The 16798-nt window shown below is 42.3% G+C and overlaps 1 protein-coding gene across 4 annotated transcripts in view; it reads right to left on the minus strand.

Annotated features, from left to right (window-relative positions):
- Nucleotides 1-11818, minus strand: part of WASHC2C (WASH complex subunit 2C) — a 38710-nt gene extending 26892 nt beyond the window's left edge. For 3 of the 4 annotated variants that reach the window (XM_084264915.1, XM_084264916.1, XM_084264913.1), the window contains exons 1-11: nucleotides 11708-11818; nucleotides 8936-9001; nucleotides 8051-8224; nucleotides 7304-7397; nucleotides 6885-6943; nucleotides 6051-6098; nucleotides 4628-4732; nucleotides 4006-4087; nucleotides 2768-2836; nucleotides 2294-2406; nucleotides 36-108 (exon numbers count right to left, since the gene is read on the minus strand). In XM_084264915.1, the coding sequence (XP_084121041.1) occupies nucleotides 36-108; nucleotides 2294-2406; nucleotides 2768-2836; nucleotides 4006-4087; nucleotides 4628-4732; nucleotides 6051-6098; nucleotides 6885-6943; nucleotides 7304-7397; nucleotides 8051-8224; nucleotides 8936-9001; nucleotides 11708-11737 (913 nt within the window). In that variant the 5' untranslated portion in view covers nucleotides 11738-11818. The remainder of the gene's footprint in view (nucleotides 1-35; nucleotides 109-2293; nucleotides 2407-2767; nucleotides 2837-4005; nucleotides 4088-4627; nucleotides 4733-6050; nucleotides 6099-6884; nucleotides 6944-7303; nucleotides 7398-8050; nucleotides 8225-8935; nucleotides 9002-11707) is intronic. The other variant, XM_084264914.1, reaches the window with a different exon arrangement.
- Nucleotides 11819-16798: the final 4980 nt, after the last annotated feature.

Consider the following 16798-nt stretch of genomic DNA (forward strand, 5'->3'; position numbering starts at 1 on the left):
ACACAGGACTACAGGAAGAAACAATTGGTTCTTACCTTCACTTACTGAGACTTGGTCTGCTCTCTTGTTTGATTCTTCCCCTTTTGGTGCTTCAGCAAAAAGATCACTCTGTAGATGAAAATGCAAAGGGAGAGAAGTGGTGATTTTTTTCTTTTTGTAACAAAAGATAGCTGCTGATTTTTCCATGTAGAATATCCACTTCTAAGCCAAGACAAAGGAGGTAATCATCACTCATCTCTCTCAAAAGGATATCTGCACATATAGACTCAAGCATCAACTTGAGTGTACACACTCAAAAGAGTGTCTTTGTCTTCTGAAATTTAATTTATACAGATTATCAGTCTGTTTGCAGCAGAGAAGGAATGACCTTTTATTTGCATATACCCAAGGGCTTACACTAAAGAATCTGCAACTGTCCTGATTAAACCCTTCTAAGCTTTCCTGCTGAAGTAAGGTTTGAAGGAAGAATTCAGATTAGGACAATCATAAAAATATTCCTGCACATCACATATTAAGATGAATGATTTATGTTGTTGCTAAGGAGACTAAGACACCAGTATGGTGCAGAGATGTATGTTACAGTTCAAAATCATTGCAGGACACTCCCAGAGAAGTCACTGTGTCCAGGCTGAAGTTTCCCTGTGCCAATCCTCCCTGAGAATCACAGCCTAGTTTTTCAGGAAGCCTCCAGATCTTATGAGCATTGACCACCTTCTTGAAAGCAATTTATGGGAAGTTGAGTATGAGGTTGAATCCCTGGAGGTTCAAAATGCATGGCATTTGTATTTATACAAAAATAAATTTGTATTTATACAAAATATAAAATTTTGTACAAGGCAGTGATACTTAGGAAAAAGTAGGGGAGTGCAGGGCTGCATCAGGAATGCGAGTTACTGCACATCTGTCAGCTACTATTTGCTTGTTGATCTACTATGGCTGCCTTCTGGCACAGGAAGGCCTCATCCTAAGTTGCCCTTCCTAGATGATTAACTTCCAGGTACCAGAAAAATCAAGAACAAGTGTATGCAGGCAGGCAACAATCACAGACAAAGCTGCTTGGCTCTCCTGCGTCTACAGGATGAGGAAAGTAACCTTGGCAATAAGCAGCCAAAAGGCACTGGTGATCTCTTCATCTGAATCAGCGCTGACACAAAGCTGGCTTCTGCTATTGCATTGGTTTGTTCATTAAAGCTGTCATCTGTCACTTAAAAAGTACATACACATTTTCTCAGTAAGGGCTGCATTTGAGTGGAAAACACTGTACAGAATTATCCTTTCCTTCACACAATGCCCCTGTCTGGTGCTTGCTGGTTACTTTCTAGCAGACTGGCATGGTTAGCTTGAGGTCAGCTGTTCCTTCTCCTTCCAAACTTCAGTCAAATAGCCTCCTCAGCTCCAAGGAACACCTGACTTCTGTTCTAGCTGTAATGAGGAACACAAGGCTGGCTGGCTGCTAATTCTGGACTATGTTTGACCATTACCAAAACCAGCTGCATGATAAAATCAGAGGCAATTGCTTGTTTTACATAGTTGTACTGTCAGATTCTTACATCTCAAGTACCCCCAACAGTGAGTTTCCTTCCTCTTTCACATGCAAAAATGATGCTAAAATAAGGTCAGAAATGCACTTTGTGCCATTCCTTCAAGTCAGCTGCAGTTACACAGCACGAAAGTGAGCTTACAGTGAACTTCTCTTGCCAGTGCAGGTAACCCAGAAATTGTATAACTGGATAAAAGAATATAATTGCAATAGGGAACTTTTAGTAGCACAGAGACAGAAACCCAACAGTATCATTGTCTGGATACGGTATGTGAAAGATAGAATGGAAAGGGTATCACGTTCTCTTTCTTAACAAACTTCTCCTACATCCAGAGAGAAAAAGAGTGATGAAACTCAGTGTTCTCACAGGCATTTTAAGAAAAATATTCTGGTTTAAAATGAATAAACAGTATTGCATTTGGTTTACCTCCACAAATAAAGATGAGGTAGGTGCTGAGTAAGCTCTGCTGGAATTACAACCTTATGTAACAATAGGACCACACTTGCATCTCTAGCAGCACTAGTGCAGAAGAGAGGGCTTTGTGCCAAGGGAACCGTAAGTACCTCACTTGTGTAGTTCTCTTTCTCCACTGGAAAGCTACACTGTTCCATTATGCTTGAATATTACATCAATCAACAACATATTGCTTCCCTTCCCTGCCTTCCAGAGTTGAGAATGTCAAGATACTTTGGTTTTAAAATGGTGACACACACACACACACACTCTATTTTTATCCTTTCCAGCATTCTCACCTCTTCATCATCAAAGAGACCTGTTCCACCACTGAAGAGGCCACCCCTGGACCCAAAGGGTGTGAAGTCTTCATCAGTTAATTTAGGAGGTTTGAAGATGTCATCATCTTCATCTAGAAAATATAAGAGCATATAGCTGTGGTGCAACCAACCAAATTTCAGTGAAAGAGAATTAAACAGCCAAAACAAAAGCTGGTTTGATTCCAGCCCATGTCTCAAACATGACACATACAGAGAAGCTGCTGAGTCAGACTGGGTTATATATGGTTGCTCCACAAGGCCACATTTAAGGAGAAACTCTCACTAGGCTTGTTTCTAGCCTTGTTTTACAAGCACACCACAACCTAGATTTGCATACGCACTCAACCTTGAAGGATGCATCCCACCCAGTTTCTAGAGTAGATGTCACAATTTTCTAAGCAGTGTCTTACATTCCAGCCCATAATTCAAAAATAACAGAGAAGGAAATCCTACCATCTGATGGAACTCTGACTTCTTTCTTCTCTTTCAGGGTTTTCTGTGTTTTGGTTTCCAGTGACTGGGCTTTAAAAAGAAAATTTCAAAACATAAATAAAATAGTCCATCTTTACTTGCAGACAGTGATCAATTTACGATAAAGCAAACCTAAAACCCCCAAAATCTAACGAAGCTGACCTATGTGTTTTCATATGAATGAGCCCATTGAAGCAACTCTATGAAGTACAGATTATAAAATAGGCACTTTACAATTGTAATAACAACATTCTGTCAGACACCATGGGTCCAGCAGACTACTGTCATCCAAGATGCCAGAGCCACACAGCATTCCAGCTGGTGCAGAGCCCACACAGAACCTTTGAGCATCTTAAGTGGTTCTAGACATATTATCCTTGATTCAATTACCTAAAGCAAAGCCAGAGTTTTATTCCCTCTAGCCCTACCATGTCAAGGTTATTACAACGAACAGAAGACTTCCCTGTAACTGAATGGGGTAAGCCAGCAGGTTTTGTACTCTAATACTCACAGACCTAGCTTGGTTATTTGAACCACTCAAGAACACATATAGGGTGCTCATGTTTGTTCATGCTCTCAGAATTACAGGTAAGAAACAGGCTGACAGGCACTTGCCACCTCAGTTTCAGTCACCTATTTTCAACTGCTGCTTTGCTGCAAGAATAACTGTTTGAGAGAGCTCTGCCTTTGAAAGGGACACAAAAGTAAATGCAGTATTTAGCCTCAAATATCACTGAAAACAGTAGTAAGGAAAAGTTCCTCAAAACACAGCATATTTAAGTAACAAAGATGAAAACCAAACAACCTATACACCTTGAAAACAAAAATCTACTGCTCGAGGGGTTTTCCATTGTAAAGCTCACACAAAGACTATAGCGACCAGTGACTTCTTACTGAAACAGGAGGAAACGCGTGGTCAAACATGCAATTTTATAAACAGAGGGAGAATCAGATTGCAAAGAAAACACTTCCAATAATGTGTGCTTTGTGTGTGACCCATCTTACCTGAATGCAATGCTTTCCATTATAACACTCAGTGGATTTCAATTAATTCCTAGAAATTGCGGTCAAAAGGTTTCTCAGAACATGAAACAGTGTCTTTAACTCCTCTCACATATTCAAATTTTGTGAAACATCTGTTAAACAGAATCTCCTGTCCAGCTCTCTCATGATTCCCCACAACCTCATAAGCACATATCAAAGCTAAAGTGTTAACTTACATGAACGCTCTTCGTCCTGTTTGACTGGAACTTCTCCTTTGATTCGGGCTGCCAGCTCATCTGCAAATGATGTTGGCCTCTTCTTCCGAGGAGCAGGGACAAGAAACAGCGCATTCCTTACATACACTCCGGTTAAAAACTTGATGCAATTCCAATTATAAATACTGTATTCTACAGCCTCAGTTGTACAATATTCTCTCTAGCCTTTGATTGAAATGCTCAGAAGTCAGTGCTGCTTTCTATTAAGAAAGCAATTAAGAGATAGTGCATGATTCAAGAGGGGAAAAAAGTAATTTCTAGTCTGTTATGTGATCCCTTGTGATTACATACATTTTTAATGTCACCTTATTTTGAGACCAGAACAAGCAAGAAGTATTTAACACGTGCAAATGCAACAAGTTTCTTAATGACCTTCAAAGCCAGCTTTGATGCCACATTGGGGTGGCAGAAGTCCCCTGGTTTAAAGGGATAAAGCCTGAACAATCATGTTGAAAGACCATTCACAATTTTTACAGGCACTCTCCAGATAATCCCACACCAGGTAACTGAGAGCTACCATTATAATCCCTATAAGGACAATTTTTTTTTATGAGGAAAATGAAATCTCTCTCCAATTACTTACAGGCCTTGTGCTTTCATTTAAGTCTCCATCCTCATCTTCCTCTTTTTCAGAGTCAAAGAGATCACAGCCATCATAATCATCTTCATCACTCATCTGTGCTGTCCTCTAAAAAACAGTAATACTCTGTTGTATTCTACTGACCTTGGCAAACAAAACAAGTACAAAGCTACACCTGCTTAGATAAAATACTCAAACTTGCTGGAAGGAGGGAAACATTCAGCCAGCCCACAGCTATGAGACATAAGGAAAGAGCACCTGTAGCTTCATGCTAGTTGTTGCTTTCTCCAGCACACCCCTGTGCTGTATCACTGAACATTTCCAGACCAGATATTCAACTGAGGACACCAAGAGTGCGCTCACAAGGAACGTAATCCTACTATACATAAGCTTGAACTGCTTTAGCTGTGCCACTTGCCTTAGTTTACGAACTCCTCTACTGAAGTCCTAATATGTAGCCTTAACTCAGGAACATTGCAAACTGCTAGTAAAACACCGTATCGTTTAGAGCTGTTCCTAAGGAGGATAGCACAATGACATCACATGGACACATCTTGGCTTCAGTTATGCCAACAAAAAAAGAGAGGATGTAAAAGGTGAAGTGACTTGTGAGCTGGGGGATGGCATGGACAAGTGCCCAGAAGTTAACTGAAGCACTACAACCCAAAGAGACCTGCTCATCTTAAAATACATCAGGCATACAAAGTTACCCTATGAAAATCAATACAGCTTAATATAGCAGCTGAGTGCTTTTATAATATTGTTTTATCGATACATTGATTAAAAGGGGCTGCTTTGTGAAACATGGTTATTTTGCCACTAACCATTTCAGATTGAGGATCCCTAGCATGAATATCTTTTGCAATGGCACACCTAAACACAGGTAAGATTCCTTCTCCTACTACTAAGGACTCAAGTCAGAATCACTCAATCTAAACCCATATTTTCCCTTTTCATTTATTATCCAAACAGGCATATCTTTCAAACATCTAATACTGTTCGCACCTTTGAATTCATATCATACCCAAACTGCACTATTCCTTACTTCCTGCACAGTAAGTTTAGAATTACAGACATGTACACACAAAAAAACAGTCCTACGAGAGCCTCATTTTCCTCAGGGAAATTATTTGAAAAAACTTATTATTTCAAAATTATTCCTGAGGAAGACACATCAGGCAATGCCATCCTACATATGCTTTGTATCTAATGACAACCTGCTAGCATATCTAAGCCCAACACGGGTCCAATTTCACAACATGGTGCAATCCAGCCAGGACAACCTTCCCATACAGCGTGACACAAATCAGCCTTAACCAAGGTATTTAAGCATGAAACGTCTAGAGCTCTTATCCCCTCTTTCCAGCGTCCTTGCTGTGTCACAAGTGGAAAGTCTTTCAGGTTGTACCAAGGTGTATAACCGTACCGTCTTTTGGTCATCTTCACTAGGGTTTCCAAATTCATCATCCGATTCCTGGAACACAAGAAGCCCAAAGACAGGCATCACACAATTTTGGTCCAGCAGCCAAGAGAGTGTTCAGAAGCTCTGGACTTGCTTATATTTGGACACACAAATCTCCTCACCAAGGAACCATTTCCCTGTCACTGACCATCTTCATGAAGAGAGCTCACAAGAAAGTCATTAACTTAGCAAAGATTCCATGCTCCACCTGGCAGTGCATTTAAGTAACTCAAAAGAAATTTACTTGAGAAAAGATACCAGAAGCAAGAGCCTCAGGAGAAATAGAGTGCTTTTCTAGCACAGTTACAAAGCAGAAGCACCCCAGACAAAGCAGGCAAAACATCAGAAATCGATGTCTAGTGCAGCATATTTATGAGCCAAAGCCTAGAGGTGCAATACTGACACCTACTTAACCTTGAAACTTGTGTTAGTTTCCATTCCATTCTTTGTAATTTACAATGGATTTGTTCTCCATAGAGGTAGTTCTTGATAAGAATCTAATTTGCTTCACAAAGTGAAATTAGACTGGAATAAAATACTTCAGTGTGAAGTATTCAAATGTAATAGCATTAGAGGCAACAACATTTCATTGTTTCTCTGAAAAGCTGCAGAGGAAACTACTGCACAAGAATAATGACGAAAAGCCCATTTACCACAACCGACATAGAGAACAGACATTGTACACCATCATCTCCAGAACCCACGTGAAAAAGCAAGGTAACAAATAGCCTCACACACAACCCAAGGACTCATGAATGCTTGTGCAAAGTGGCTGTTACTCTGTCACTTGGCACTTACCTCTTCATCCTTCTCTTCACTGTCAATTACACTTCCACGGTCACTACCTACTGATCCTTCTATTTTAAATGAAAACAAAAAAGTTACAATCAGACACGGCATCTGTAGACAGTGAAATGTAGTCTGTAGACACATCAACATCAACTTTAAAGGCTTTGTGAAGATAACTAAAAATCAGGTGGAAAAGAGGGCGGCTTGGAAGAGCTGCAATTTTAGCACTCTGTGTTTCTAATACACAGAGCACAAGTTACTGACAACTTGCTTTGCATACTGGAAAAGTGGTTGTTACAGCACGATGCATTTTTTTTTTCCCCAGCTAATCACAGTGTGCATCTAAACCTACAATGGAGTGTAACCCATGCTGTGAGCTACGACACATCGGTCTCAGATAAGAAACAAAAGGTTGTGCCAGTACATACCTTCACTAGAGAGATCTCCAAGGCCAACATCATCTTGTTCCATAAACTGCTGAGAGCCAATCAAGTACGGTAAAGGTCTGTCAATATAAAGATCCTGAAAAGAGACAACATCAGGTCTTTCTGATATCTAGGAACAGCTCTATGTTGCCAATAAAAACCTAAGTCTTACATCCCATGTTTTAACTCAAGGAAGATACAAGCTTGTTTCAAGAGTCCCACCAGACACGTTACAAGTCAGCATAGAACCAGGTGGGTCAGTTGAGATTTATTCCTTTTTAACACTACAAAGGGGGCTACTTCAATTTGTGTGGTCCCCACTTTTCTAGGTGTTATCTAACAAAAAAATACCCTCGCAAAGACTTGTGGGCATCAGTTTTATCCCAAGTCCTGCACCTAGAGTTCTTAATTACTTGGAGAATAAAAACCACCCATGAAGATATGATGTGTACCTAACAAGCATGAAATTCAAAAGTCCCACTCCACCCAGAATTGAGACTTCCCTTTCCAAGTTCACCACCCTTAAAATAATTCCCTTTAGGGTGCCATACCTTAATGCTAATTCAACCGCAAGACAAGCTACATAAGGAATAGTTCAGCAAGGAGCACTTCAGAAGTAGTCATCAAATCTTTTTAGGTAACTAATATAAATTTTATACTAATGCAGTGATACTGGCTGACAGAAGCAAAGAGCAAGTCTCACAAAATCAAACACAAACCCACACTCCCAGCAAAAACAGGTGTGTCTACCTTTGGCTCGAGTATCAGTTCCATCCTTTCATTACTTTCTTCCTCTTCTGAGTCAGAGTTGCCTGCTTTGATGTCTAGCTGTTCAAATGCACTGTCCAGAACTTGTAACCCATAATTCACCGCTTCTTGAATTTTGGGGATCAGATCAGCTTCTTTCTGTTCCCGTGTCTTTTCCTTTAGTAACAGTAACAACACATACTCATTGCATTTTACTCAGTACTCAATCTCACTACAACATGGATGCAAAATTTTAACTTCAAATTAGTGTGCTGCAAGCTTTTTCCACTATATGTAAGAAAATGACCTTCATAACCTGTTCTTGCTTAACTTACTTCACTTTTATCAACCCCAGAAATTAAGGTGTTCTAAATATACACAAGACAGTATTATTCAACTTGTGCTCCTAGCCCATGAAGGGGATATTTATGGCATAATACATCAGGGCGATAAGATACATAAAAAGGTCTCTCAGATTTTATCCCTGTGAATTGCAGGTAGATTCAGCTTCCCCAATTCACTGTCTCTGAATCCAGTAAGAAGGCCCAAAGCCTAAGTTCTCTTCCTGAATGTTCTTGAAAAAAAACATGCATAGCCATTTGGAAAAAACAAAAAAAAAAAAAAAAAAAAAAAAATCAATGCACATGTCTAGTCTACTGGACACAGTATTGAGCTTGTGAAGGCCCTAACAGACTATCACAAGCTGTAGAGGTCTCCTATGTTACTACCAATTTTAAGTTTGAATGACATACACTGCCCAACAGAGGGGCTTCAGGGACAAAGAGTTTGGTTCATAAACTGTAAACATCCAAAAAATAAGTTTGAAAAGGAGAGGGTAAGACAACAGCTACAAATACATTGCCAGTGCTCAAGGCAGCAGTCAACTACCTGTTCTGTTTTGTCTCCAATGTCTGCTTTGGGAATAGGCTCTTCCACTTCTTCATCATACACTCTCTAAAAAGTCAAGCAAAGTTAGTTTCAGAACATACTGCTGCAGGGGCTAAACCATGAGCACCACCCACAGATCAATTTGTAATGTGTAATTACACATTAATTCATTAAACAGTTAAAAAAAGGATGATGCCATAATTTCCTTCATGCATCAAAATCAACACCCTGAAGTTCCCGTCAAGCATCATCTCAACCCAACTGAGGCGATTCAAGACTGCAAACGCCACTGCAGTAGAAGTTGAACATTTAACCCTGTTGATTAACCTAAATATGTTAAAAAGCAGCACTGTCTTAACCCCCCACCAGCTATTCTAGAAGCCCTCAAAGTGGAATCTAAGTTTACTTATAGGCTATTTTCCTTTCATTTTCTGTTATTTCAGAGTTTTTCTTCTTGTTTACTCTTCTGCAACTTACAGGAAAGGTTCACAGCTGCCTTCAGTTTGTTCTGATGATCCCTCCCATCCAGCTATTTTAGAACTCTCTTGTACGATCAGCTACAAGGAGACACGGTGGAATAAAAAGTCTCCCTTGAACCTGCAAACCTAAATCCTGATCTCTCAAACACAGGTGTAGTTATCCCCTGGGAAGAGAGTGCTCTCTCACATTAACTAAATTGAGAACTAGAAATGAGGACCTATTTCTGTGCACTCAAATTTGGGAACAAACACCTTCAAGCACCCAAGATTTAAGACACTTGGTACAAACTGTTCCCAGGCAGAATTGTTACACTGAACAGCAAAGATAGGTCAGAAGAGACATAGCAGCTCTGAAAAAACCCCCCCACCACCAAAAAAAACCCACCCCAAACCAGACAAACAGATTTCCCTTCTCTTGTCCTTTGCCAGCACCTTCCCACTAATAACATCGTGGCTTCAGATGAGACACATCTGTGGCCTGAGAACAACGCTGATCAAAACAAATCACCTGATAAAACCCACAGTCCTAAAAGATACTCCCCATGTCTGAAAGACCATTAAAGCTCTACATCATAACTACACACCTGCTCCTAGTGATACAATGTTGGCTGTAACAGGCTTTCATGACCAACTTTTACCTCTCTAAAATAGCAATGTACATGAAGAGAGAATATTAACCAACAAACACGCTCATCATGACCAAACATAATAGACTACTGCCTGCAGACTGACACATTTAACACCAACTGCTTTTAATGTAAAATAATACTACTGGGCCAACTTACAGCATCATATAACATACCTCATATTTACACAGCCAATTGTTGTCAAATCCTACATTCATGCTACCTCTAAAGATACACCAGGCCATTCCAGAGACCTCAACTCATTTGTAGTCCTAAAAATGAAACTCTGATCTCCATGTCATATGGAAGCAAGTGTTGCAGTTTTGTGAGGCTGTGCTACTGAGACAGTTTCTTTAAGCAGCAGTTAGAGTTTTCTGCCAGCCTAAACTATAAACAACAAGCAATTCAAGGCCAAAGTCACAGCCCAAGAGATAGTGAAACGCCTCTGAGAATCACATATAGGAGAAAACAACCCAGAGGCAGCTGTACCGGAGAAGGGAGTGAGAAGATGTAACGAGCTGTGCAGACACAAAGGCCGGAGAAGGGTGGGGGAGGACATGCCCCTGCAGCCCATGGAGATACCCATGGAAAAGGCCGAGACCCCACCTGATGCCTGTGGAGGGGCTCCACGCTGGATGGAGCAGGTGGAGACATAGAGAAGATGCTGTGACCCTACGTTGGGATAAGCCCCTGCCAGCACTTGCAGCCATGAGGAGAAACAGAGACACAGAGATGAGAAATATTTGTGTCGGAACAGGTTTGCTGGGGGAAGGCTTGGAATCTCGTGGAGGATTGGGACTGAGAGACACTGTGATAAAGAGGTAAAGCCCTGTGGGAAAGGATTCACGTTGGAGAAGTTCGTGGAGGACTGTCTCCTGTGGGCGAGACCCCATGGTGCAACGGGGGGGAAGTTAGAGGTGTTTTAAGATCTGAAAGAGGAAAACAGCTCATGAAGAAGTAACCGAGAACCCCATTTTTTCTCAGTCCCTGCCCTTCTGTACTGTGAGCAGGGGGAAGAAGGGAACAAAATCATGGCCAAAGGGAAGTCTGCTTAGAATGGAGGGGTAGGGGAAGGTGCTACCGAGAACCCCATTTCCCCCAGTCCCTGCCGCCCCTGTACTGCAAATAGGGGGGGAAGAAGGGAGCAAAATCCTGCTAAGAAGGGAGTGGTGGGGGGAAAGTGTTTTAAGATGTGGTTGCGTTTGTTTTAAGATCTAGTCACGCTCCCAAATCCAGTCTCCACTGTTCTTTGTAGTGTAGTGTAATAAATTATGTAGTTTCTCTCTTCTTAACTTTGTGTTGAGTCTGTTTTGCCCATGTCACTGCTGACAGAATGATCTCTCCCTGTCCCTATTTTGTCTCCTGAGCCTCTTAATATATATTTTGTCCCCTGTCCGACTAAGAAAGGGAGTAACAGCCTTTGGTGGGCATCTGGCCTCCAGACATGGCTAAACCACCACAACAAGGAAGGAAGGTACCTCAGAAGCAGCAAAACAGAATCCGCCAATATTGACTAGTGCGTGACTCTCAAAGGAATTATGACACTCTTTAACAGAAATCAATTAAAAACCACTTCATATCTAAATTAACATCATCCTCTGTATTACAGTAAGGGACACCATCAATGTCTGAAGTACAAGCTTGATACTGTACAGGAATATACTCACATTCTCTATGAACTGTGTATTGGACAACATAAGAAAGTCATTGAAGACATTATGAAGGCGACAGTCTGTGGCTTTTGTTTCACTAATCAATCCATCTACTTGCTTTTTGATTTCATGAGTCCTGGAAATGGTTTGCTGTGAGAACTCTTGTAGAAAATGCAGAAGCTGTTTAAAAACAGAGAAAAGAAACAGTCAGCTTCCAATTCTTTTTTTATTTTGGCACAGTTTATGACACAGGCAGTGCTGATCATACACTTCAACTGAGCACCAAAGTAAACACAGCTTAGACTGCAGCACTCCCACCTACACCCAGGACCAAGCCTCATCCTACTCAGTCCCCACTTCGTTCTGCATTTCCTTTCAGGCCAACTCCTCACGGCCATTTCCTCGCCCGGACCAGAAGATTAAAGCAACGGGAGAGGCTGCAGCCCGCCAGGCGGAACCCAGTCAGGGCCCGGCGGGCTGCAGCCACAGCGCCCTTCCCGAGACAGCCGGGCCGACCCCCGGAAGCTGCACGGGCCAGCAGGCGGCAGGACCGTCCCGCACACAGTCCCCCACCCGACACCCCCCAAACCCCAGTGGCAGAGAGCACCGAGCCGCAGGGACCCGGGCCTGGTCGCACCGCTCACCCCTGCGTCCGAGGCCAAGGACCAGCTTTGGCTGCCCTTACGGATCTCCTCCAGGGACCAGGGCCGCTCCCACACCGGCGCCGGCTCCGCCGCGTCTCGCGGGGCTCCGTTCATCTGCGGGAGAAGGGCAGTCAGCCGAGAAACCGGAACCGGCGCTGCAGCTACACCCGAACGCCCGCCCAAACGCTCACCGTGACCACGGGCCTCGCTGCTCCCTCCGCACCCGCCGGCGCCATCCGCCGCGCCGCCCGCCCGGCGGTCAGCTGAGCGCCGTCACGTGACCCGCCGCCCGGGCCCGCCCTGCGCGACTCACGCACGGGCAGAGCGGCAGGGGGCGCGCCGGCATCGCTTCGCGCGGCTCTCGCCCGCCGCGGCCTAACCGCGGCCCCGCAGCCGCTCCGGCGCGGGGCACGATCCTTTCGAACGGGGGTGTGGCGGCCGCAGCGCAGCCCTGCTGGGAACAGGGCACTCACCTGGGCACCCATCCGGTCCGAAGTTGGCCATCGCAGCCTCGTGGCCCGGGAGGGTGGCAGCGCGAAGCTGGCTGAGCTTGCTCTCAGCTGGGTGACGGGATGCCTGCTCCATCCCTCCTGTGAGGACCCTAAGTCCCAGCTGAGGGGAACGGAGGGCCAGATGGGAGATGTCTTTGACCACTGTATCCGCTTTCGGGGTCTGACACCCTTGACTGAGAGACCATTAGTGACTGGTAACGGCCCTGCCCCACACCGGGAACAACGGCGAGGGCAGCAGGGGTAGCAGGTCATGGCAGCATGTCTGCAGCACAGCTCCCCGCCGGAGCACTGCAACGGGGTATGCCGGTGCCCACTCTTACAAAGCTAGAGTGGGACCCCTTCCTCCTATTTTTCTTACAAAAGTGTATGGCAAAATCTCCTTTGATTTAAAGTAGATTATTCTTAAGCCCACTCCAGGAATTCTGGGATTTGCTAGAAGAAAAATGCTATAGACACTAACAAAAATGCATATATGGTGCACTGGGATTCACGGCCAATTATCCCTGGGTCTTTGCAGGTCAAACACCAACTCTGACTTTCCACTTTCTCACTAAATCATGTTTTTCCAGTGGATTAAAAAACTTCGTCATACTACTGCATTTCGTATCTTCTTTATTACAAGTGAATTAACCATAAAGGAAATGACAATACAATCATCTGTTCTTCCAGCTGGTAACTAAATTATTCATTGGAAATGATCAATTTAGATCAGCCCTTTATAATAGCTTGCAGAGTTTATTTATTTACTGCACTTGACTGCACTCATACCACAGAAGACCTCAAGAAGAACCAGGGTATGGGGTGATTTGCTTCTTATGTTCTCACTTTAAATAAGAAAACCACCCAAGATGTCCAAGTTCTCATAATACTGGTTTTACTGGCTACATCCAGATATTGAAGGATAGTGCTAGATGGGGGATATAGGGACTTCTAAAAGCAGAGTAGCATTATACTCCTTTTGATTCTATTTTTCTCTGTGATTCTATAACAAGATACTATTACTGAACTGGCTCAGACCTTCAACCTTAGTAGAATTTGAAGAATTTTAATATAGTGATAAGACAGCAGAAACTAACAAAGTACAACTAGAAAAATATTAGCCTAGGCTACTTTCACAACAATGTCTTGAGTAAGATTGTTAAAAGATACACAGATGGGATTAATCTAAAATTATTCTCCAAGGCTTTTAGTGTTTTGCCATAGCTCCTTCCTCTGCAACGTTCCAAAACATAGAAAAATTTGCCTTTAGTTACTTTCCATATTCACTGAAGTGTGGAATAAAATCCAACAAGTCCTTTGTTGATAAAACAAAGTTCTGTTTGCATAGAGCTTTGTGGGTTACAAAATGTGAGGTCTGTATGCTCTGTGTGTACTGATGATGAAAAATGTAGGACTTCCCATCAAGCAGGTTCAGGTTTGGGGCTTTGCACGTTAGTTTCCATTAAAAAAAATAAACCAGACAGAAACCTGGAGTCTGAATATTCTTTTAGGGGAAATACATACACCACTCTCTGAGCAGAGAGGGCCATGAATGGCACAATGAAAACCTGCTTTTTAGTCCTAACCTAAACATTATTGTCAAGGCTCAAAAAGCATTGCAGCCCTAAAAGTTCTTTTAGAGAGGAATTTAAACAGGTTCCTTTTAAAGGTTAGAGAGAAGATGACAACAAGAAAAATCACTTCCTGTTCCACTCTGAACTTTCCAAATGAATATGTGATATAAAGGTGTCAAAAGTCACGTATGTCACTGATTTGCACATTAAGGAACAGACTGCACAGAGCTGAGCTCTGATATCCATACTTACAGACATGCCTTAGCTGTGTGGCATAGTGCTTCTGGAATCTCTTCTTTCCTGAATGGCCACAAGGACAGAAGTCCAAAGCAGACTGGTGATCCTTGTAATTCTGCCAGTCCCATGCAACTGCTCAGCCTTATGCATTTGCAGCAGTGTCAAATGAGCCAGAGTCCTTTTGATGGGACTCCGAAAGGTTGCAGCAAAGGTGGGATCAAGCAGTCAAGAGGTTACTGGAAGGCTCCTGTGGACTACAGAAGTGGGCCAAGGTACAGGACACAAAAGGTTTGAACGAAACATACACAAGGCAGAGTGGAGAAAGATAGCACATACTGCAATTGCTGCTCTTTTCTGCCCTCTAGTTTGTCGAGAATTAGCACAGCTTAATAGGATGCTGTAGTTATGCAGACATGGTGCAAGAAGAAACAAACCTTTACAGCTCTCTTCATGGTTCTGTCTCATGCTATTTTCTGCAGTGTTCCTCCATGGTGGAAAAAAACACTGCTCATTGTGAAATTGCTTGTTAGCCCTGTATCAAAATGTACTACCCCAGCCTACTGCCAGACTAAAATCTCTTGATTAGTTATGATAAATCATCACTTAAAACTGGAGACAATGACGAAAGTTTATTGTTCTACTGTGAAAACTTGCTTACGTACAGACTTGGCATTGGAGATATGCCCAAAATAACAGCTGGCTCTGGAATTTCCCAACTAATTTGGGGAAACAGATATAAATATGTGTCTGTAGTTTGCCTTCTCAATGTGGTAATGAAATTAGCAGTTTGGATTGAGCAGTGGGGATTGATCCTAGCATAGTTAGGGATTCTGCACTATAGCAATCTGGATGGCTTTCTCCTTCCTGTGAAACCAAGGTATGGGATAGGGACAAAAAAAATGGTGGGAGGGGTACTACAACCAGTTGGAGTTGTGCAGCCCAAAGAGCACGCTAGGACTCCTTAATCCACTAGATTAATCTCATTTGGTGTTAGCCTCAAAGCTTGTTCTTGTCCACAAAGAACATCTGTGAATGCACAAGATGTTATCTATTCCCATGAATGTGGTCCCCAGTGGATATCCACAATAACTTCCACTGGCACATGAGACAGTGCAGAACTTTTAGCAGCTGCTGTTAGAGGCTAAAGGCAATTTGATGAAACCTTGAAAGTAAGTTGTAGGCCAGTACTGCATGCTTGCTAGGTATAACCAGAGTTTACTGTCTCTTCACAACTTCTGCAAAGCTGGAAAAAAGAAAATCACTTGGGATGGATCTTGAGTACTCTCAAAGCAAGTAGTAATTTATTTTTTTGTCCAGAAAATATCCATATAAACAACATGGCCAACTTTAATGGAGGTATTGTGTATGCTATACCCATTCACTACTAAGCTATAATGCAACTCTATTAAAGACAAAATGATTTCTAACATGCATACAGAGTTTATGTAATAACAATAAATAGTCATAGAGGATTACTGGGGGGGGGGGAATCTGATTTTTCTCTTTTACTTATTTTTTAATCTGTTTATATGAAGTGGCTAGTAAATTCCCATTAGAATTTTCCCATGAAAGTATTACAGTGTCCAGCGGACAGAGCCTTAGCATGATATTCATTAAAACTCTAAATATTGTCTTCTTGATAATTGGGGTAATGATATACCATATAGTTAGCCCAGGTAATTTTTTTTTTCTCCATGGGTAAAAACTTCTGCAGAAGTATTACTTTCTGTTGCCTTAAACTGGAAGTGCTAACAAAAGCTTAAACAGACACAGCACTTGGTTAAACTCACAAATATTTACATGGTAAAAAAAAAAGAAAGATAATACCATAGCCAGCTTTCCCAATAGCTAACAGAAAGTAAATATGTTTTTATAATTTAGAACAGGATGCAAACAAAAGAAAAAGCCAACGTACAATTAAAACATAACTTTCTGTATCACACCAGAAAGAACTCCAACACAGTTTATGCATTGTTTTTCATCTTCCCTGCCACTCCTTGTTCTCATGGCCAGATTGTGTTGTATGGCTTGGTACAGGATAGAGATGTCTTTGTCTAAGCCCTGCAACTACCAGAACTCTCAACCCTCCTGTGTTATCTGCAGGCTGCAAAAGGACTTGGGGTGACAAGTGAAGATGCCTCAATTTCTGGTGCACAATGT

Source organism: Gallinula chloropus (genome assembly GCF_964237585.1).
Source record: "Gallinula chloropus genome assembly, chromosome: 5".
NCBI classification, from domain to species: Eukaryota; Metazoa; Chordata; class Aves; order Gruiformes; family Rallidae; genus Gallinula; species Gallinula chloropus.